The sequence below is a fragment of the Nelumbo lutea genome, chromosome 1 (genome assembly GCF_056320005.1).
Source record: "Nelumbo lutea isolate HS-2025 chromosome 1, American lotus-T2T, whole genome shotgun sequence".
Lineage (NCBI taxonomy): Eukaryota > Viridiplantae > Streptophyta > Magnoliopsida > Proteales > Nelumbonaceae > Nelumbo > Nelumbo lutea.
The window spans coordinates 87539343-87561424 of record NC_142684.1 but is presented as its reverse complement, the minus strand read 5'-3'; the positions used below and the strand labels follow the sequence as shown (position 1 = coordinate 87561424).

The window sequence follows — 22082 nt, the reverse complement described above, 5'->3', positions numbered from 1 at the left end:
ACAGAGTTATAGGGAGCTGGCAGAAGTGGGAAGCGTACGGGGTAAAGCGGTGGGGTGGGAAAGGAAAGAGGGAGGTGTTCCCACAGTGACAAGAGAGGTCTCTCATGCATTTATTCTCTGTGTATTAGATCTTACTTTGCAGGTACCAAAGATATGCTTCGCTTCGAAAACCGCATTCTTTCCTTCCCAGTTCCCACTTCTCACTTCCCCCCCCCCACCCCCCCCCCCACACCCCTCCTCCCGACGCCTACCTCTGGTCTGCTGGCATTTAGAAATTGGAATCCTAACACACACACAAACTCTCTCTCTTTCTCTCTCCTCTATTATTTATTCACAATCTGGGTGCAGGTCTATCCATCGACAATCCAGGAAACCTTAAAAAAATGAAAGAAATGGAGTCAGGGAGTAAAGTATGCCTGCATTCATGGCCGTTGGATCCCGTACCTCAAACCCAATAACACCACCATAACATCCATTCCAACGAAAGACGTGCTTTTAAGGTAAACTAGAATCGAAAAGCATGCATGCATGCATTTATGGCCGTCTGATGTTCCTGTGTGTAGCCTGTAACTCTTCCCAAGAAGATGATGTACTTGAGAAGAGAGAGAGAGAGAGACACGAAAGGATCAACTCGGTGCAGCGAGACTCCAATTAAAAAACAAAGCAATCAAACATGGATGGAGGCATGGAGCCATGGAAGAGGAAAGAGAACAAGAGGTATAAAAGTATAAAACTGTTGAAAAAGATAAAACGCATAAATTAAAAGCACATGCACAAAGATGAGCAAACAAACCACCTTGTCACTTTGCCAAAATCAAAACCCTCCTTTACTTTCTTTACCTGTGCAACTCTCTTCTCTACTTATGTTCTCTTCAATTTCATTCATTGTTCTTATAAGAGTTTACAGAGACTATTACTCCGTTATGCTAACAACTACTATATAAAGTTAAATCAAACGACCAAATAAGGCTTACTTCGATGTAACAGTCAATTACTCTGAAGAGACAAAGTCTTTCTTTTAATCAAAATCACCCAAAAAAAAAAAAAAAAAAAACAGAAAATCGATTGTTTCTCCCTATCTACATGGATACTCATTCCATATCAAAAGAACTCCTCCGTCCATGTCCATGTCATATGATACGATGCAGCTGTGTGTTGATCATTCCCACCAACAAGATTCACCTCAAAAACCCACCAATCAATTAAAACAAAAGGATTTAATTGTTTTGTATGGAAAAGAAGAAAAGAATTCCTGAATTCAGTTTGTCAGCTCATAAAAGCTTGATGATATATAGTTATAGGAAAGATTGTGAAGAAGATGACGGAGGAGCATAACCTGGTGGATCAGGCATCCAGTGACCTGGGTTCATGGAATGGCCAGTAGCACTGCTGTTAGTGGCGCTGTTGCTGCTCCAGTAACCCGCCTCGGAGACGATGGGGTTACTAGGGTTGATGAAGCTTTGGTGCCATTCCTGATACGAAGTACAAGGCCTGGTTTGCTGATGAATTGTGTTCTCTTCCGAAGGCAGCAGCTGATGTATTGGCGTCTTATCTCTACCAGCACCTCCACCAATCTGGAATAACTGCTGTTGCTGTGCTTGTTGTTGCTGTTGGGGGCTGAAAGACGGCAGACTGAATCCCTGTAGCAAAGCCAGATTAGAACCGCCGAACTCCCCGACGACGTTCATGGGCTGATTCAACGATTGAAGCGCTGCTAACGAAGACAGAAACCCTCCACCTGGATAGTAAATAGAAGGTGGGTTGGGTGCTACCGGAGGGATGGGAGAAGGTGGGATCATCAAATCTACTTCTTTGGTCCTCAGAGTAGGATTACCACCACCACTGGTGGTTATGACTGTAGAGGTGGAGGTTGTGGATAAACCGAATTGTTGCGGCTGCAGCTGATGCTGTGATAGCTGGGGAACCGATGGCAGTTGGTTCTGTAGATTATCGGCGGTATAGGATTTTTTCGATCGCTTTCCCTTCCTGCAACCACCGCCCACGGGGACGTTCCGTAGGGTTCCCCCTTGAGTCCAGTACCTTCTGCAAGTCTTGCAGAAGTAACGCGGCTGCGAGAGGCTATAATTGTTGTAATAACAGAACTTGGTATTCAGAGAGTCACAACGCGGGCATTTCTGAGGCTGCTGTTGCTGCTGCTGTTGATTCTCCGGTGGTGGGGGTTTCACCCGTCGATCATGCTGTTGCAACCCCTTCATCTGGTCCATTCTTCCTCCTCCTGCACCTGCTATTCCTCCACCACCACCACCACCTCTATCTTGCTGCATCTCTCTCTTCAGATCGCTCTATTTCTCTAATTCTTCTTGTTATATATATGTCAGAGGGACGGCGAGACGGGCGGGGAGGTGAGTTAATTCAAAACGAGCTGTAGCAAATGTTTGGTGGTGCATGCAGATATTGGGGTACGGGATTTGCGGGGAAGGTGCCTTTGCCGTTTCAGTAAGCAGATGTGAGCTCAACGTGTCTGTTTCCAGCCCAGGAGAATCTGCACAGAGAGCAAAACAACGGCGATCCTTCCTGAATGCGGATTTCCGCTCCAACCAAAAACTCCCTCCACAGTCCACACACACACACAAAGGTTTGTTTAGTAATAAAGAAGAAATTAAGATCTCTTTCCGACCCAAAACAAAATCTTCTCAATCTCCCTCTCTCTCTCTCTCTCTCTCTCTCTCTCTCTCTCTCTCTCTCTCTCTATTATGCTTACGATCTCTCTCAAGTTTTGTCTCTCATGGGGGATATGGAATAGAGATAGGGATAGAGAGCGAGAGATGTTGGTTAGGGAATAGATACCAACCTGTTATCCTGCAAGCCGTCTGATAGGAGGTGGTACGGTTGCTGCACGTCGAGATAAAAGAGAGATAACAGGTTTCCTAGACAAGAGAGAAGCGAGAGAGAGAGACGTCTCAGTCCGTGAGAGAGGAGAGTCTTCAGGAAGCAAAAAACGAGTTCAGTAAAAGTACAGTACCAGAGGAAACTGCTTCATCACCTGTATTATGGGTTCCATCCCATCTCAGTGATCTTATCTCAGTTACCCAGAACAAAATTAAAATAAATCAGAAATAAACAAGACAGAAACCCAGTTCATCTTATCGGATCAAACAAGCCAAAGACATGAAAGAGAGTAGATAAAGAAATTCAGAATTCAGTTCAATTACTAAAAAGCAGCAGCTTTGTGACCAAAAACTAAACAAAAAAGAAAAAAAACGAGAACCCGGAGAAGAAGAAGAAAAAGGTGGAGGATGGTCAAATAAAGATCTGATCAGTATAGATGATGGAGCATGAGGGCTTGATTAGAGGCGGCTGCCGAGCGTGGTGTGGCGGTGGACGGTGGTCGTGAACGGGTGGCTGTCTCGGTGGTGAAACTACTCACTTCTCCTAACAAGACCGCTTCCAATTAAATTCTCTCTCTAATCTCTTGTTTCAAGTTTTCTATTAATTCTCTTCTGTGACATAATAACATCACTTTTTTATTCTTTATTCTCATAAACTAATACACAAGACGCGCATCCATATCATTTCATTCCCAACAAGTATCAATTAAACTATCTGACTGAGATTTGCATCTCTCTCTGGACTCTGATCTCCTCTCCTCTTCACCAGACAGAGAAGAAAGATGAATGAAGGCCGTAGCTCTGAGGTGGGTTCGATTGGAGTGGAGGGAAACGGCGCGTGGCCGAGCCACGTAACAAAGACAAGGCGAAGGAGAAGGGGATGACGTCCGTGTCCGTTAACTCTTGCAACTGCTCCACGGCCACAGCCTCCGCACCAAAGGACAAACACTAACATTTTTAGTTCATGGATGGAACATAAAAGTCTGGGAAATGAACTAAATTACAAAGGATCCGTCAACAAGACAACAATCCTCTACTAGAATTAGCCCTACAAATAGCACTAACCCAAATTACTTGATCATCATCAGGATTATTCAATCCATGGACCACAATTCCACAGACCCCCCTCCCCCCCCATCCCCATGAGAGTGCACCAAGCTAGCTGTGTTTGGACTTTGGAGGGAAAACCCATTAACCCAAGTAGAGTATTGTTTCAAGCTTGTGCTAAATGCTAATTACCAAACACTACCCCTCCTAACAACCCAACAAATCCCCATCTGTAATTGGGTTTGCAAATTACATACCAGTCAACCCAATGAACTTTCTTGGAACAGGCAAAACCCCCCTGACATAGATGAAACCGAAGCTTGCTTTAACATTGCCAGCCTTAGTGAATATGGGCCAATCAGATTGGATAGCCTTCTGGTGACATAATCATATCTTCTCTAATCCTACACTTAAAATTCTCTTACAAGCCCTTATACAAAGATTATGCAAACCAGACTTTATGCCCTTTTTTTTCATGATGTTCTTTATTCCTTTCAAATCACAAAATTGACGTCGTTTGAGACAAAACTTTAACCAATCTTCTGTGTACAACTCTACATACAAACTATTCCAACCCACACACACAAAAGTTAGAAAAACTTGAGTAGAATTGAATTATGGGGTTCTGGATTTGATACCTTTGGGATGAAGGGAGAGAAGCTTGGGTTGACTGCTTTTGGGATGATTCCTGCTTTCAGAAAGATTTCTCTCTCTCTCTCTCTCTCTCTCTCTCTCTCTCTCTCTCTCTCTCTTATCTTCACCAGATGAATATTCTACATGTTTTAGAACAGTACAAAAAGCCCACCCAAACTCGGCAGACCACTATAACAACCAATACCTCCCCCCCCCCCCTCCCCCATAAAGAAGATGAAAATTTCTTTTAGGAATGTTTGTTGGATGATTTCTCAACCACTATTGGTTTTTTAGCAGCCACACTGCACCAAGGGATTTTGTGTTTTGGACAAAAGGCAATTGGTTTGGATGCTGCAAGAACCCCCCCCCCCACTTTTGAATGGGCCAAAAGCTATGAGTTGAATATATCTGAATGAACTGAAAATTAATATTCCTCCAATTACCCCACCAAGGTCCAGCACTAGTACAATATAATACCATTGTTTGTTTGATTTAGGTCTCTGATTTTGGCCAGGCCCACTTGAGAAGGATCAGTACACCTTAAGGAACATTCAGCTCCATATTTCTCAACTATTTAAAAGGTGAAATTCATTCAACTACCCATGGCATTTTTAGTTTAGATTTACATCTTATACCCTCTGGCATCTTTGTTTACATTTCTATCCATGAAAACCATCTTTGATTTCAAAAAGACCCCTCTTATTTAGTGATATTTTTACTCCCTTGGGTTTCAAGAGTCAAAGTGGTAATAACTTAGGTTGCACAAGGAAATTTCAAATGTGAAAAATATGACTTTACTCCATTCTGTCCCATAAAGTATAACTAATAAATACATATTCCCCCAATCTATTCTCGTTTCTATGGGTAAAGCTGTTTTTAGAAATTGCAATATCTCATAGAATATACCCAGAGTAATTTTTTCTAAGATTGAACTGAGATGTCTAAAGAGGAGAAACTGAGGACGATCATGGGCCAGGTCGACTTGGTCCTGGCTTAGCACAGGTAGAGGAAAGCCCAGTCCGAAGCCTGGCAGCTGCACAGTAACACTTTACCGGGCCAAGAGTACAAGCCCAAAGACCCATCCCAAAGCGGGCTTTGGACCAAATCCTAGGAAAATAACAGTTTATTTTTTTTATTTTTTTATTTTTAATAAAAGAGACTAAGAGTTGAGTTGCACTAACTAATATACTGGTACATTGGTTGCATATTATAATAATTTCATCTATATATTTAGTATATAGTCAAATATCTCAATATACAAACAAAATAAGTAGGTAGTGAGACTGAAAGCGAATCCAACTAGATAAAAAGAAACTGCAAGCATGGCTATATCATCTCTGGTTTTGTTCTTTAGCCTAGCAAAAGAAATGGTTGCTTTATAACTTTATATTTATACAGAAATGGCGATGAAGATCAATATTGCTCGTTTGTTTTATTTTTCTATTAATACTTCAAATGTTAAAGACCACTTTGGGCAATACAAACGAGCTAGTCTACTTACCAGGGATTTATTAGTTTTTTTTTTCACATCTTAAGATGTGTTCAAATCTCAAATACAATGTTGGAAATAGCAAGAGAAAAAAAATATGAAGCTGATTTGTACAACAAAACAGAATTATCCAGTTAATAATTAAGGTTCTGAAGGCTTTTTTTTTGTGGGGGTAGAACTTGGGATCATATTACATAACAACCCGCATGCACAAGCACAATCCTTCAGTTATTAAATCCCTACAGGGGACTGAAAGAACAAAAAGTCCAAAAGAAAGCAAGAAAGCAAAAATAGCAAGAGTTCTTTTTACTTGATTTTTCACTTTGGGTGCATATTGATTATGGAATGATGCATTTTCATTCTCTCATTACTGACTTGTTGGACCATAAGATACTTGGCTATAATGGGAGATTGTGAGAATTATACGGAGACAAGTAGGCAAGGAGCCATTCACAATGAATTACATTCCACAGCCACTTCCATGGAGTTTTTTCCCAAGCCAATGACAAGCCACCACCCACTATACCCATGTCCTGGAAATCATCAGTAAGAAACCCAATTTTCTTACCAAATCCTTAAGCATCATTCTCTACGTAGCTGGAGGTTTCCATGATTCCATCCCACAAAATGACCAGTCGGGATCTCCTACCAACAAAACACATTTCAACCCCTTACAAAAAAAATTTCTGACACCGTACATCTCATTCATGCTAGATCCCATTTTTGAGATCACATCAGCTAATGGCGCCTCACATGCACAACATCTCAGTGTGCATTGAGAACATCTCCCTGATACACGGTTGGGATATGCTGTGGGGTGCTGATCTGTACTCCCTACTTTTATGGTGGGTCCCAGTCTCATAGTGAGATGTGCAATATTGATGAAGTTGGTAGGGGGTTGGGACGTGTTTTGTTAGTAGGAGATCCCATCTCTAAAATCACACATTTTTAACACTAAAAAAAGAAAAAAGAAAGGCTTTGTACATGAATGAGATCAAAAGGTTCAACAGGTCTCTCACTTTCCTAGATAAACAACAAAAATTTGGCCAAATACCAGCACAGATGATGGGTTTTGCCAATTAATTTGCAACTCAAAATGTGGAAGAATATATAGTTTTTTCTGAAGCACCAAAGATTAAGGGCTTTCATGAAAAAAAAAAAAAAACTAATAAGGAAATAGTTCAGCCAGCTGACTCTGACTGGGATACCTTTAGCAATTAATGGGGCAAAGCTCATGAATAGTTGTTGTAGACCCAGATCAGATCAGAGACGATGACAAATGAAAATATATAGTTTGAAGTTTGAAGGAGAATGAGCATCTGCGTAGACCAATGCCAAGTGAGGTCAGTTCATTAGACAAACATTTGCTTACTACACACTCCATTACTACTTATTCTCTGCTTAGAAAAGAAATGTGAATTCAAAAAATGGAAACCTACGGTGGGAGGGTCCCCATCCAACCATCATTTCTTGTCATTCTGAAAAAGACCCTAAATTTCAAACATTGCAGTGACAAGTGGCATCGACAACAATACCTAAACCCAACATAAAATGAAGCAACCCAGCTAACATGAGACTGAAAAAGATGATTCAGTTCCTACGACTTCTGAAATTTTTTGCTAAAATTGTTTTTTTTTTTTTGGCATTTGGGTAGAAAAATTAAGTAATTAAGATGCTCGGGAGATGTGTCCAATGTTTGAACAGAAGACATTCAAGGAGATATGTAATGTAAGTAATGCTTCGCTAGCTAATTGATGCAATATTCACCTTTCTTACAACTTTTGTCACCAAGCATTGGACCAATGTACTGACAATTTTTGCAAACAAATTAATTAAAAGCCAGCATAATGAACTGCAAAGGCTTCTTCGGAATTCGGAATGCTCTTCGGGTCCCGGTTTTACTGATTTTAATTAACCGGGCGGTTTAATTAACCCAGAAAGGCCACCGGTTCCCAATTTTCACGGTCCGACCATCCTGTCTGGGCTGAGTTAAAATATTGGTCAAATCAAATGGTTCCACCATGACATCAACATGATTTTGTAAATATATTTTATAAAAAAGAAATAACTAATAAATAATGGGTTTATGCAATTCTGGGATACCTTACCCTACAACAATGGATGTTTTGAGTTTTCATTCTTTCCTTGTGAATGTGTGGTAGCAGAGTTGCTTGCGCGACTCACAGGCATTCACAACACCGAGAGACGAGCGTCAGTGATGTTGGAATTCATGAAAAGACATGCCACAGAACAAAATTAGTACTCTGTCTTTTCGTAGTCCTGCACTGTCTAAGTGTCTATAGATATAGGGTAAAGAAATCCAGTTGCAGTTACTAGAATTCCACCAAAAACAACTGGTTTCTAGTTAAATAGTCGTACTGTTCGTAGAACAGATATCCAGCTGCTTGAACACATTTGGCAATTCAACAATGGTTTGACTCATGATTTTCAGAACCGGACCGGAAAATCGGTCAGGTGATCAGTTCTGTTTTTCTTTAACTGAATTTTTTTTTTCAAAAATTGTTGATTTTGGTCAACAAACAACTGATCTGATCTGGGTAGTCGATCGTTCGAATCGTTTGAATGTTTTTATTTTTTTTACTTTTTTATTAGAAAGGGCCAACACTTCAACCCGAAAGCCAGACCCCTGACCGATTCATTCTCCGAATCAGTCTTAAAAACCTTGGTTTGACTACAGTCAACTAGTGTTCTAAGCAAATGGTGGGCGTATTAGTTACTTACTTTCGGGAACTGGAAGTGCGAAGTGCTTCTAATAAAGGTTCAATTGGATGGTCTGGTCGAGTTCTCAAAACATTGGGTATGAGGGAATCTGTAGGTGTCAGGTTTAGCCGTTTTGGCTCAACTACTGAATTTCAGGGACAATGTTTCTGGTTATCAAGCTAGTGATAATGAAATTAATCCTGAATCAACATGAGCAACTCAACACCAAGAGTCGCCAGCTGTATAAGATTTTAGATTATTAGCTTAATTATTGGAAATTCAAAATTTTCCAATTTATGCGTAAATTCAATATTTTCAAATTGTTGTTGATTTGGACGGTTGGACCATTGGACAGAAACCATCTAGACAATTTGTTCCATTTTACCCCAAACCTGGTCCCTGACAAAAAACCGTTGAATTAGTCAATAACCCATTGACCTGGGCGGTTGAAGTGCTGATCCGTTCAACGGTTTTTGGCCGTTTTTTTATTTTAATTATTTTTTGAATATTTTTATTTTTATTTTTCAAAATGGGCTATTCGTTCAAACTAGATGGTCGAACCGTCAACTTGAAAACTATGGCCAAAATGGTCCCACTTCTAAATCAGTTTTTAAAACATTGTGTAAACCAACAAAAATTAACAATGTAAAAGCAAAAACAAGTATATGAAATACTAATAACTAGTGATAACAAGAAAGAAAGTATATTTCAGAACTATAAATAAATTTTCTTGTCAAGCTTTTAAGAATGTCTCCACAGATAACCCAAGAGGGTCTCACTGTGCTCATTCAAATCATCCAATAAAGTTCATTTTTAAGATCATTTTATTCGATCAATATGATATGGGAATGAATGACTCGCCGGCACCAATCTGAACACAAAGTGTTTTCATTTTTCAATTTGTGGCAAGCTTTCTTACTGTTTTCTTTCCCCTTTTAGGGAAATTTAACTTAGGCTTCTTTGTTTCAACTTATTAGCTTTTTAATTTCTGTTTCAATTTTTAATTTGTTATTTGCGAGAGAGATCTAGAGAGAGAAGATACTATTTAGTTAAGTTCACCAAATATTTCTTCTAATACCTAATAAGACTTGTGAATTCTAAAATTTTGCTTTTAGAAGGTCATTGATCATTTGGTTTAAGCATTTTACCAAACCTTTTTAACCAAAAAAAAAAAAATCTAAAAACACCTATGAATTATTGTAAGGGTTGAAAGTGTAACTTCAATTATTACTTTCCACATCATTTAATCACCATTCATTAAGTCTTATACTTAAGGTATTAAACCACATTTTCTCTTATTAAATCCTATATTTTTAAGTTATTTCTCATTAATAAATGTTACTAATTAGATCTATGCCAATATTTTTAACAATATAAACCCACATATTTTAAAACCTACTCAAAAACAAAATCATTCTTTATCCAAGTGGCGGCTAAGCAATTCAATCATCCGAATCAAATTGATCGACCTATGAAGTCATAGTTAGGTAATAAAATTTTTAAAATGGAAATAAATATAGAAATTTACAAAAAAAAAAGTGTAGAAAAAATTAGTCACATTTATGATACTTTGATTAATCAAATTAAAAAATAAAAAATAATTTGATTAATCAAATAAAAAAATAAACAATAATTATTTTTATTGGTAATGAAAATGAAATGAATAATTTAGAACTAACCAAAAATAAAATATAAAAATTAATAATAAATAGTTTAACTTTTGGGTTAAATGTGTTAACCTTTAATGTCATAAATAAATAATAAAATTAATAAAATATAAAAATACAAAAACGAAAAAAAACACATAAGTTTTGCAAAAAAAGCATTCAGGCACATGTATAATATCATTTATTTATCATATTAAACAAAAAGTAAGTGTGTAATATCATAATTATTTTTACACACAAAAATACAAAAAAAATATAGAAAAAATTGAACACATCTATAATTCTATATTTACACTACTATTAAAAGTATGAATAATGTGGAAATTTCCTTTGACTAAAATCAAGGTTTTAACAACTAATCTAGAAATGAAATCGCTTTGGCTTCCAATTTCCGGGTCAACAGTTCAATTGTCCAGTTTGAGGAAATCAAACCGATAAGATGTAAAATATAATGCATTTTTTTATTTTGATCGTTAGATTAGGATTAGGTTAAAAGTCCACCATATATATACATTACTATGTGAAGGGAGTGTGAGAATTTGAGAAAGAGGCGATTAGTTAAAGTTGAGAAGTGAGAAAGAAGAAGAAGAAGAAGAAGAAGAAGAAAAGGGAGCATCGCCAGAGGTGGTTGTCACCATGTTCACCAGTCATTGTTGCAAAACCATTTTTTCCTAAGAAGAAGAAGAAAGAACTACCATCGGCGGCTATTTCCATGTTCATTATCACCACCGTTCCAATACCATTTTCCCTCTTCTTACATCTCTCTCATCTTTCTAAATCTCTCTCAGATCCCAAATTGTTTGCTTCATTGGTGTATCTTAGATTTTAATATAAGATTAGTATTTAATCTCTTATCTGTTGCATCGATTTTTTTTATTGGAGTTGCAATTTTTGTTGTTGTTACAACTTAAAAAGAATTACGTAAATGAGAAAACTCAAAATCAAAATGGAAAAACTAAAAAACCTAATTAATTTCGGCCATCAGCAATAATCAAACAAGTTTATAAGATATGAAAGTTTTTTTTTCTAATTTTTTTATTTTAAAATAAATAAAAAATTTGGAAATGGTTTCAAAGCAACCCAAGAACGTTAATCGAGTCAAACATTTTAACGGTTAAACCGTTTAGGCTAATAGTTCTTTGATCATTTCAATGTTTTTTTTTTCTTTGTAAAATAGCAGTTTAGGGCCAAAATGGAATTGGTGACCAGATTGGTTCCTAGTCCAAATGATTTGATTGTTTAGTCTGGTCCAGTTTTTAAAAAAGTGTCTAAAATACTCATTTTTTAATTTACTCTCTATTTAATTGTAAGGTTTAAATTGTAAATTGAATTACTACTTTTTACCTCATTTAATTCCCTCTATTTAAATCTTACATTTTTTTGATAAATGAACAAAAGAAAAAAGATACACCAAAAAGATAACAACTGCAAGAAGAAGAGTTTAGCCAAGTATGTAGGCCTATCAATGATACTTGAAACTTCATAGTTTGATCCAATTATGACATATTTGGATGAGGTATTTATGAAATCATATTTGAATTTTGCAATCTACGTGTGATTAATAATTAAAAACAAAAAAAAATAACAACAAAAATAAAAAAAATACATAAAGTTTATAGAAAAATTTGGATATATTATTACTATAATTATCATCATCTAGAAATGTCACGTGCAAACCCTTTACTTCTTTATTTGAGAAAGAGTATAAAAGTCATTTTATTATAGCTTTAGTGCTTGCTTTAATATCTACTAAAATGCCTATACTTTTGTATTTAATCCATTTCTAATTGTAAAGGTTGAAAATATAACTTCAGCTATTACTTAAGGTATTAAAATTTAAATCCCATTTTCTCTTATTAAATCCTATATTTTTAAGTTATTTTCACTAATAAATGCTATTATTAGATCTATGTCAATATTTTTCACAATATAAACCCATATATTTTAAAATTGACTCAAAAGCAAAACCATTTTTTATCCAAGTGGTGGTTAAGCAATTCAACAATATGAATCAAATTGATCAACTTAACAAGTCATAATTAGGTAATAATTTTTTAAAAATACAAATAAATATAAAAATTACAAAAAAATTAGACACATTTGTGATATTTTTATTAATTAAATTAAAAAATAAGTATAATAAACAAGAAAATTTTTTTATTAATAATGAAAATGAAATGCATAGTTCAGAACTAACCAAAAATGAAAAATAAAAATTAATAATAAATAGTTCAACTTTTGGATTAAATGTGTTGACCTTTGATGTCATATATAAATAATAGAAATTAATAAAATAAAAAAATACATAAATTTTTCAAAAAAAAAACACTAAAGCACATGTATAATATCATATATTTATCATATTAAGTAAAAAGAAAGTGTGATATATTAGAATTATTTTTACACAAAAAAATAAAAAAAAAATATAGAAAAAATTGAACACACCTATAGTTCTATATTTACACTACTATTAAAAATATGAATAAAATTGTGGAACTTTCTTTTAACTAAATTACTCATTTTTTAATTTAGTCCCTATTTAATTGTAAGGTTTAAATTGTATTGAACTACTAATTTTCACCTCATTCAATTCCCTCTATTTAAAGCTTACAATATTTTGACAAATGAACGAAAGAAAAAAGATACACCAAAAAGAAAAAACACCACAAAAAGAAAAGTCTAGTAAAGTAGGTATGATTGTCTATGATATTTGAAACTTCACAACTGAACCTGATTATCACATATTTGGATGAGGTGTTTATGTAATTAGATTTGGATTTTCAATCCGTATTTGATTAATAATAAAAAATAAAAAAAATACATATGATTTATAGAAAATTTTGAATATATTATTATTATTATTATTATTATCATTATCATCATTTAGAATTGTCACGTGCAAAATACATGCATGTTTAATAGTACATAAGGAAAAGATAAATAAGTTTATTAGAAAGTTTAAAAGATAATGGCACAAAAAATGCCACTGCCCAATGTTGGATTGGATAAAAACCTCTTTGGCTCTTTATTTATTTATTTATTTTACAAAGTATATATATATCCATTCTCATACTCAAACCTAGGTTTGCATATTTATCAATCTAAGGTTTTAGCATCACAACAAGCAATGCCCGGCCCCTAAAGATAAATGGCATATAGAGGAAAAAGATTAAGGTGTATAAAAAAAGAGAAAGGAGATATGAACTTAATTGAGGATCAGGGAATTTATATAGTAGGAAAGAGCTATATTTTTGGAAGATATATTTTATTTGAATAACAATTTTCTGATGATCAAACTTAGTCTTGTTTGGGTTTGGGAAAACTTAATCCACAAAGCTAAACAAGGTACTTTGATCATTTCTAGAAATGAGGCAACTATTTGACTATTTCAAACACATAAGCAAAGAATAATAAAGAGTTTTGAATTAGGCACTTCAAGATAAATTTCTCTTTTTTATTTGTTTAGGTCTTCTAGGACTTTTAACAAACAAGTTGTGTTCTATTCCTTTTCTACTTCATATATAATCAATTTAATTAGATAACTAGTCATTCAACTTGCAGTCAACTAGTTATCGATATCAAAGCACTACTATATATAGCTGTACTCTCCATCCCTCTAATCCTCATTCACTACCAACTCATTTTCCACCATTCATGTTAAAGTAAAAATGAATGAATGAATAAACACATTTGTTTACCCATACTCAGTTAGCGCTTCCCTCTGCTACTTCATGCTCCATAGTCATGGAACTCATCAAAATGGTTGGTACCACTATGCAAATCCCTTGTTTGATACATTGTTGTATATCACATGGCATTGCTGTTGGAATCTCTGTTGAGGTTGTTATTCATCTCCTTGCTGCTACTATAGGAGAGATCTAGCACATCTATTGAGAGTCACCATTCTTTTGTTGCAGACCTTGCAATTGAATCTATTGCATCAATAGACAAACCCTTCTTTATCTATTATTTGATTTTATTTAGATACTCCAAGATTTTTAATATGTCATCTTAGGTTACAAATAAAAAAACCCTTGTTTCATACATGTCTACTTGTTTCTATGGAAAGAAAGAGAATTCATGTGTTTAATGACGATAATAGTGATAAGGGTTCAAAAGCTTAAAGCCAATCAAACTGGTACCATAAAAGAGGCGACCAATTAAGTGGTATTCATCAATATTCACGGGATGCTCTGTTTGGTGGAATACCTAACCCATTACACTATGCTTTACCACCTTTGTTTGGGAAATTAAAGTGTAGACACTCCATTTTGGGCCCTTCTTTAAAGTAAAAGGTAGAACAAGGATGTTCGTTCCACTAGTCTTTCTGTATAAAACCCTTGATTGACTGAAGCACGTTCCAATCATGCATATGCATGTATAAGGACTCAAAATGGGTCAGTGCATACTTAAAAGGAGCATCCATGCATATATAGCATAGTCATAGTGGCATGGAGTTAGCCGTAAGGCTATTAGCTTCATCAACCATTGCACTCTCCTACTCATTTTCCTGCCTCTTTTGGCTCGGGAATATATAATTGAGTCTAAAACTCATCTAGATTCATTTCAAAAGCCATTTCTCTCCAAAATTCAATTTTGGACATCACATTAACTTCTCAATTGAGCTTATCTCAAGTGAGTTTATCTAGTTTTGGTTTGCTTTAGAGAGCTCTTAGTCCCTTTCCTTGCTTCATGCCCCCACTGAAAGGCATGGAGGCATGAACCAGAAAAAGGGGTTGCCATATAGGTTTATCATTTAACTAATTCTTCTTGCCCATGTATCATTATAGGATATAGGATAGGATGATAGTTTCCTTTCCTCTCTTATTATGTTGAATCAACATGCCCATGCATCATTAGGCCAATAATTTATTTTATCTTATTTATAATTAACATGCAATGTAGAATTGCATTTAGACATGTAGATTATGACTTAATTCCTTATGGAGACCGATGAGGAATACAATGCTCTATTTCCCCTACACTCTTCTAGTGGGTATAGCTTAATTTGCATGAAGACTATTTTAAGGCATGAGGGAATAAAATAGAGGTTGGTGCTTCGGCTTTAACCCTTTATACACTCGTAGCTTAATGCCCTGCCTATATTGATTAGTCCCAAGGTTTCAAAAGGCTGAAGGTGGAGGTGACTGGTGAGGAAGTTGGGTGTGATAGGGCCAAATAAAAAATTAAAATTTTATGGATATTTTCTATAAGCTATAAGTATATAAAATTAAAAGAATGATCTACCTTAGCATTTGGCAAGAGTCCATCTATTATTGCAAAAAGAAGAGAAACAAAAAAATAAAAAAGTTCCCTAAGCTTTTGGGATTTGTTTATTTGCCTTTAATTCCAACTTTACGCTTGTAAAAGCATGGTTATTCTACATTAACAAGGTCAATAATTGGGGCCTAGGCCTTGATGATGACGAGGCTAAAGGCCAAAACATGGTTATTCAAGTTGATTTAATTTATAGCTTGATTGGGGTAAGATGATACATTCTGGTATTTGTTGTATTTGGACAATTTTGGTTTGTTGTTCTAGGGTATAGTTGTGTGCGTCAATGTAAGTTAGAGGTGTTCATTCAGTAATTATTGGTTTGGTACAATTGAGTTAGAACCGAGAATCTAACCGATATTTCGGTGTACACATTCTAACAAGTTGAACCGAACCGCTTTGGTTCAATTTGGGCTCATTTGCAAGTGCGCACGTACACATACACATACTGGTTTATTCCGTTTTTGGTTCAGATTTGTTGGATTTTTTTGCCAAACTGAACCAAAAACCAAAATTTTGAACCAAATCTAGTTAGGCCAAGTTTGGGAGTGATTGTGATTAATGATGTTTGGAAAATAAATCCCAAATAAGAATTTATTTTAAAAGTAAGTATTTATTAGATAAGTCTAAATTTCTAACTTTTTTTTTAAGTGCTTAAACAATAAACACTTATTCAAATTTTCTTTACCAAAACTACTCTTCTTCAAACCCTGTTCTGGGTAGGTTTTTTTTTGCTATCAAACCCTGGTCCGCCACCATTAATTGCCGCGCTGCAACTTCCTCATCTTCACCGGTGAACTATGCTTTGGGGCGTGATTAAGCTTTCACTGATTCTACATTCTTGACTCTTTTCGGTGCTCTGCCTTGTAATAGTCGAACATCTGCTTCCAAGCTGCCATGCATACCAGGCTGAATCGGGTGAAGGTGCTGCATCTCTCAACAACGACCTCCATCAAACATCTGTAACCTGACGAGATCGATGATAGCTGCGGGCTTGGTCGGCTGTGACTCTTTTTCTAAAGACCAATCAATATTCAGGGACATTATCACATGAAATGCCTCTGGGGATGACTAATGAGAGGGCTTTGAAGCTCTGTGTCAACTATATCAATGCTTAATTTGCTTTATGTTCAAAAAAGGGAGAGAAGGATATGCACTTGTTTTTAAATAATTACTCACAGATTTGGTTTAATAGCTTTAGTTCTTGTTTTCCTTTTTGGTTTTTTTGGCTTGTTGATTAGTGGCTGAATCGAGTGTTTTCTATAAATCTTTTGACTTAAGTCAAAAGGTTTTGGGTGTTTTAGAATTTAGAATTTCTGTAAGAGCTGTTGTGCACAACTCTATAATCTTTACCGTGGACGTCACGTATGCTATAAGCCAGGCAAAAGCTAGCCAGTAATGGTGGTTTCTTTCCATTTCCACATTCCTAGGACTGGTGTTTTTTTAACCCGCGATTGACCCATTCAATTTAGTGACAAGGTAAGAGTTGGACACTATATGTACAGACAAACTCATAACTTTGCACTCTAATAATCTTTTTTCTGATTTTAGGTAAATTTTCGACATCTATACGTTCTACAGCACTTACAAAAAACCTTTTTATTTTTCCTCAAATCACAATTTTTAAAAATAAATAATTAAAACCTAAATTTAAATATAAAATATAATTATATATTATTTATTGATAAAATATATGATGTATGGATTTATGTGACACAAACCCATTCAACCCGAACGGTTAAACCGGTAACCCGAAGGCAAAAATGGCCTCCGGGTCGGTTTTTAAAACATGGGTACATAGTATACATAGTATACTAGTACTTAGGCCAATGGACGGGCCGGGCCAGTCCATTACTCGTTCGTCGTTCCCCTCTGCAATTAATATAATCCCCGCCCATCAAATCGACATAGTTGGGGAGTTGGGAATGAGAACTGAGAAGGGATGGAGATAATTTTGTATAAAAAGGCCATTAACAATTCAAAGTGAAGAACAGATGAAAGACCAGCAATTCTACTCCACTGTAGCACTTAAGAAAAAAAAAACAAAAAAACAGGAACATAAAGCAAAGCGAATTACGTCCTTCACTCCTTATAATAACGTCCCGCTCCCGCATTCCTCCTCAGATCTTCGATATCGTCATCCGCCGCCGACTCCTCAACTTCCTCCGCCTTCCCCACCACCGTTTCTTTCACCTTGTTGGTTGTGTCCTTGGCCGCCTCCCATGCACCCTTCACCGTCTGCTTCGCCCTTTCTGCCACTGAACCCGCAACGTCGCCCGTCTTGCTTGCCACGTCCTGTGCTGTTCCTGTCACCCGACTCGCTCCTTCCTTTGTCTTATCCACCGCCGTTCCGGCCATCCCACCCGTCTTGTTTGTCACGTCCTGTGCAGTTTCCCATGCTCGCTGCGTTCCTTCCTTCGCCTTGTCGACGGGCGCCCCAGCCATGCTGCTCGTCTTGTTCCCAATGTCCTGTGCGATTTCCCTCGCTCGGTTCATTCCTTCCTTGGCCCTGTCAGCTGCCGACGAAGCCGTCTCACCCGTTTTGTTCCTCATGTCCTCTGCAGTTTCGCTTGCTCGCTGCGTTCCTTCCTTGGCCTTGTCGACAGCCGACCCAGCCATGCCGCTGGTCCTGTTCCCCATGTCCTGTGCGGTTTCCTTTGCTCGGTTCATTCCTTCCTTGGTCCTGTCAACTGCCGACGAAGCCGTGTCCCTCGTCTTGTTCATCATGTCCTCTGCAGTTTGGTTTGCCCGCTGGGTTCCTTCTTTAGCCTTGTCAACCGCCGACCACGCCGTGTTGTTCGTCATGTCGTCGTTCATGTCATTCCCATACTTGTTTGCATTATCCATGCCGTCATACATGGTTTCCTTTTCTCTTTCAGGCATGCCGGAAGCATAGCGCTCAGCTTCTCTCATGGATTTGTTGATGCTGTCGGCAATGATAGAAGCTGCGTCGCTCATATCATCTGCTGCATTACGACCCTGAAATTCATCATATCCCACCAAATTAAAAGAGCTAGTGTAACTACATTAATTACACTTACACATGCACAACCCCACCGAAACAAAACTAATGAAGTGAAGAAGTTATCTTTAATTACCTCTGAGTACCTGGAAACAGGAGTGAAGCAAACTCTCGAGACTCTACGGGTACGGGCGTGAAAAGATCGGAAGGAAAGAGAAGGGCTCTGAGGGAAGGCCCTTGACATTTTGAAGAAAGCGCTCTTAGTTAGATACATGGTTGCCATATATGGTTATGTTGTCACTGTGTTTTCTGTTTTTGCTTCTATCGAGTGTGTATGGAGAAGTGTTGATGAAGAGTAGGTCGTCCATGAAAGTTGCTCAAATAGGGGTGTCAACTGTCAAGAAGGAAGGTGTCTGCCTGTTTGGAAGACACCTGGGTTGATGAGAGACACGTTGTGGACATGCGACCTGCGTTCCCGGGTTCTGCCAAATGCCAATTCAACGACACATGTTCTTGTTAAATGTTAATCTATCATACACACGTGGGTCCCACTCATCAACGTGACGACGGTGGTCTCAATCGCTTCTCGCTTCTCTTCTTGTCCCAATTTTTAGGCTCTAGCTGCTGCCGTATTCAATCTGGATATATTCTCCGATGGCGGAGATCAAGGCCATCGTTGATAGAATGCCACCTGAGCAATGAGGATTAGGTTGGGAACTTTGGTGGCACTTTTGTCATACTCGTATCAGACCGGATGGTTTAGTAGGTTCACAATGTTTTTATTGCGAGTTTGGAAATGGAATGCATGAGCGGGTTCTAGACCTGGCAAAAAAAAAAAAAAAAAACAGTCCATCCAACCCATGAACCCGACCCCTCACAAGCCGGATAAGTGGTTTAGGGCCCCTATCTAGTAACCCGAATTAGAAGGTGATATGACCCGACCCGAAAATGAATCAGGTTGGGTCGAGCCTCGGGCCACCATAGACCTGTAATGTGGGCAGTCTCATGCCGACATGGCATGGTTTAAAGGTGGCCCGGACGCCATCAGTGTTGTTCCGTGACGGGCCTTGGGCCTTGGCAGACCGTGCTTGGGCAGCCTGGTCCCCTTCCTAGGTCAAGCTTGACATGGCATGTGGCCCAGTTCCTAGCCATGTTTAGAGGTGTAAATCAGGCTGTACTGCCCACGGCCTGGCACGATGGTTCGTAGGCCGTGTCAAGTATGACCTACCACAACCCATATATATTATTTATATATATTTACATAATATTATATAAATTATAATTATATAATAATATATAGTATATAATATATTAATAAAGTAAATAATTTTTTTTATTATATAGTTTATTTAATTATTATGTATAAACAATTGTATACATCAAAATTCATATAAAATTAAAATTTTTAAGTTTTTTTAATTTTTAAATAAATAGCTTGGGACCCATGCACGGCCCAACCTGGCCCAAAGCTCAACCCACAAGCCAGCCTTTGCATGGGCCGCCTGTTATTATCTTTTCAATGTTTTTTTGTACACATTAAATTTGAAATGAAATAAAATTTTCACAAATTTTCTCTCCAATGGAGTTGAATTAATAATACAATGGAGTTGAATTAATAAAATGATAAAATTGAAGATAAAAATTACAATGGGATTGCATTATTGGAAAATATTACAAATAACTCAAATAAAATTAAAAATAGTACAAATACTTCTCACCAGGCCATTCTTTTGGGGCCTGGTCCTCTGCAGCCTAGGCCCGGCATGGCCTGGATTCCCGTGCCATGCCAAGCATGGCCCCTGTCATGGTGGATTGTGCCAGACCGCCACTGTCCCAGCCCACATTACAGCTCTATGTCACCACCCAGTCGCCTATTTTCAAACCAACACTTTCTAATTGATGTTGGTCCAGACAGTTGAACCATTCAAACCATTTGAATCATATGGTTAAAACTATATTTTGGGTAAAAAAAAACTGATCAAATACCAGTTGACCCAGGTGATTGGATACCGGATTCAGTCAGTGTAAAGTCCGTTCAAACACCCATTATAGCTTTGCATTGGAAATATTTCCCACAAAATAAAATACAGAAGTACAGAGATATTCCCGATGCAAGACTGTAAAAACTATTCAAGTGGTGTTCAAATGGACCTTACACTGACTGAAGCTGATCTCAGACAGTTGACCCTTTTGACATATTCAACCTGTGGGTCAACCCTAACCTAAATATTTAAGATTAGGGTTGAGCCTTTTCCAATCCATCCGAAGACCCGAGCATTCAGATACCCGAATCCGTTTTATGACCAGCTAACGAGCTTGTATCAGTAATTCTGCAAGGCACTCCAAGAATTAGAAGAATATTTATACCTTTGAGTTGGGACAAAGCTAAATTTTATAAGTCTCAACCGGATTAGCCACGATGGCTGCACACTTGCACCTACTCGAACGACCCAAAACTCCAAAGCGCCTAGTAAAATGAGTTCGACTTTGGTCAGTGCAAGTCCATATTCATACTCTTCAAACAATATCTTGCAACCTTGTATTGCAAATATCTCCTTATTAAATTTAGCATATAAGTATGGAAACATTCCTAATACAAGGCTGTAAAGACCGTTCAAATGGACTTGCACTGATGGAAGCCAAACTCAGCAAAATGTACATGTTTTCCAACCAAGAGACCAAGATAACATGCTGCATGTTACCAAAAGAACCTTCACCAATAAGTCTGTTACTTTCCAACGACTGATGTTATGAGATGATGAGAGTACCCATTCACTGTCCTTTAGGAAAATTACTTGGCTACCACATTGGAGGACATGCATCTTATCATTATCATTTTATACTGTTAAGGTTTAGGGATTTAGGGTTTAAGAGTTTAAAGTTCAGATTTTAGAATTTTAAATTTAGAGTTAGGGTTTAGGGTTTAAGGATTAAGAGTTTGAATTTTAGGATTTAAAGTTTAGATGTAAAAATCAGGTGGTGATAGGACGCATGTCCTCCAACATGGTATTGGAGCCAAAGTATTGCCCTATCATTTAGAATGAGGCATCTGGTTTACTTTTTCCCCCCTTAAATTCATGCACTGTAATGTCCCCAGATTTAGTCCATAGAGGAGGTGCTTTTGCAAATTCTCACCTGATCAGGATGATTTTGGCCTTTAACATTCTAGTTCGGCCTATTTAATTAATTGGGTTCCAATTCACTGAATATGAAACTAGTCTAACGGTTTTTTCATGGCTGAATCTTCTACTTTCTTGGTGGTTGTGTCCATGAAAATACATGGAAAGTTCTAAATCTGATTACCATGGTCATGGCAGTTATATGCACCTCACAAGTCACAATTAATCATGGTTTTTAAAAACGAATCGGTTCAGCGGTTTGCTTACTAAAATCAACGTTTTGAAAAAAAACAGTTTTGGAAGAAAACAAAACCGATCAGG

The 22082-nt window shown here is 37.0% G+C and overlaps 2 protein-coding genes across 7 annotated transcripts; both read right to left on the bottom strand.

The window, feature by feature from the left end:
• Positions 1–858: 858 nt before the first annotated feature.
• On the bottom strand, positions 859–3876 carry LOC148875940 (dof zinc finger protein PBF-like). Of its 6 annotated transcripts, none has more exons than XM_088965780.1 (3): positions 2984–3876; positions 2813–2888; positions 859–2503 (listed from the first exon to the last, which is right to left on the bottom strand). In XM_088965780.1, the coding sequence occupies exon 3, from the start codon at positions 2283–2285 to the stop codon at positions 1296–1298; it is 990 nt and encodes a 329-aa protein (XP_088821906.1). In that variant the 5' UTR covers positions 2286–2503; positions 2813–2888; positions 2984–3876; the 3' UTR covers positions 859–1295. The 6 variants fall into 6 exon arrangements, with proteins under 6 accessions (XP_088821906.1, XP_088821903.1, XP_088821905.1 ...); XM_088965777.1 differs by having other exon boundaries at positions 859–2569; positions 2984–3870; XM_088965779.1 differs by having other exon boundaries at positions 859–2569; positions 3005–3816.
• Positions 3877–17632: 13756 nt separating this feature from the next.
• On the bottom strand, positions 17633–19125 carry LOC148875939 (uncharacterized). Its single transcript, XM_088965763.1, has 2 exons — positions 18779–19125; positions 17633–18659 (listed from the first exon to the last, which is right to left on the bottom strand). Exons 1-2 carry the CDS (start codon positions 18923–18925, stop codon positions 17763–17765), a joined length of 1044 nt encoding a protein of 347 aa, XP_088821889.1. The 5' UTR covers positions 18926–19125; the 3' UTR covers positions 17633–17762.
• Between the last annotated feature and the right edge of the window lie 2957 nt (positions 19126–22082).

Excerpts from the sequence above, each read along its gene's own strand:
- LOC148875939 (XM_088965763.1), bottom strand. The coding sequence starts at position 18,925 with ATGGCAACCATGTATCTAACTAAGAGCGCTTTCTTCAAAATGTCAAGG. Across the intron at positions 18,660-18,778 it reads CTGTTTCCAGGTACTCAGAG|GGTCGTAATGCAGCAGATGA; the intron begins GTAATTAAAGAT and ends GATGAATTTCAG.
- LOC148875940 (XM_088965780.1), bottom strand. The coding sequence starts at position 2,285 with ATGCAGCAAGATAGAGGTGGTGGTGGTGGTGGAGGAATAGCAGGTGCA.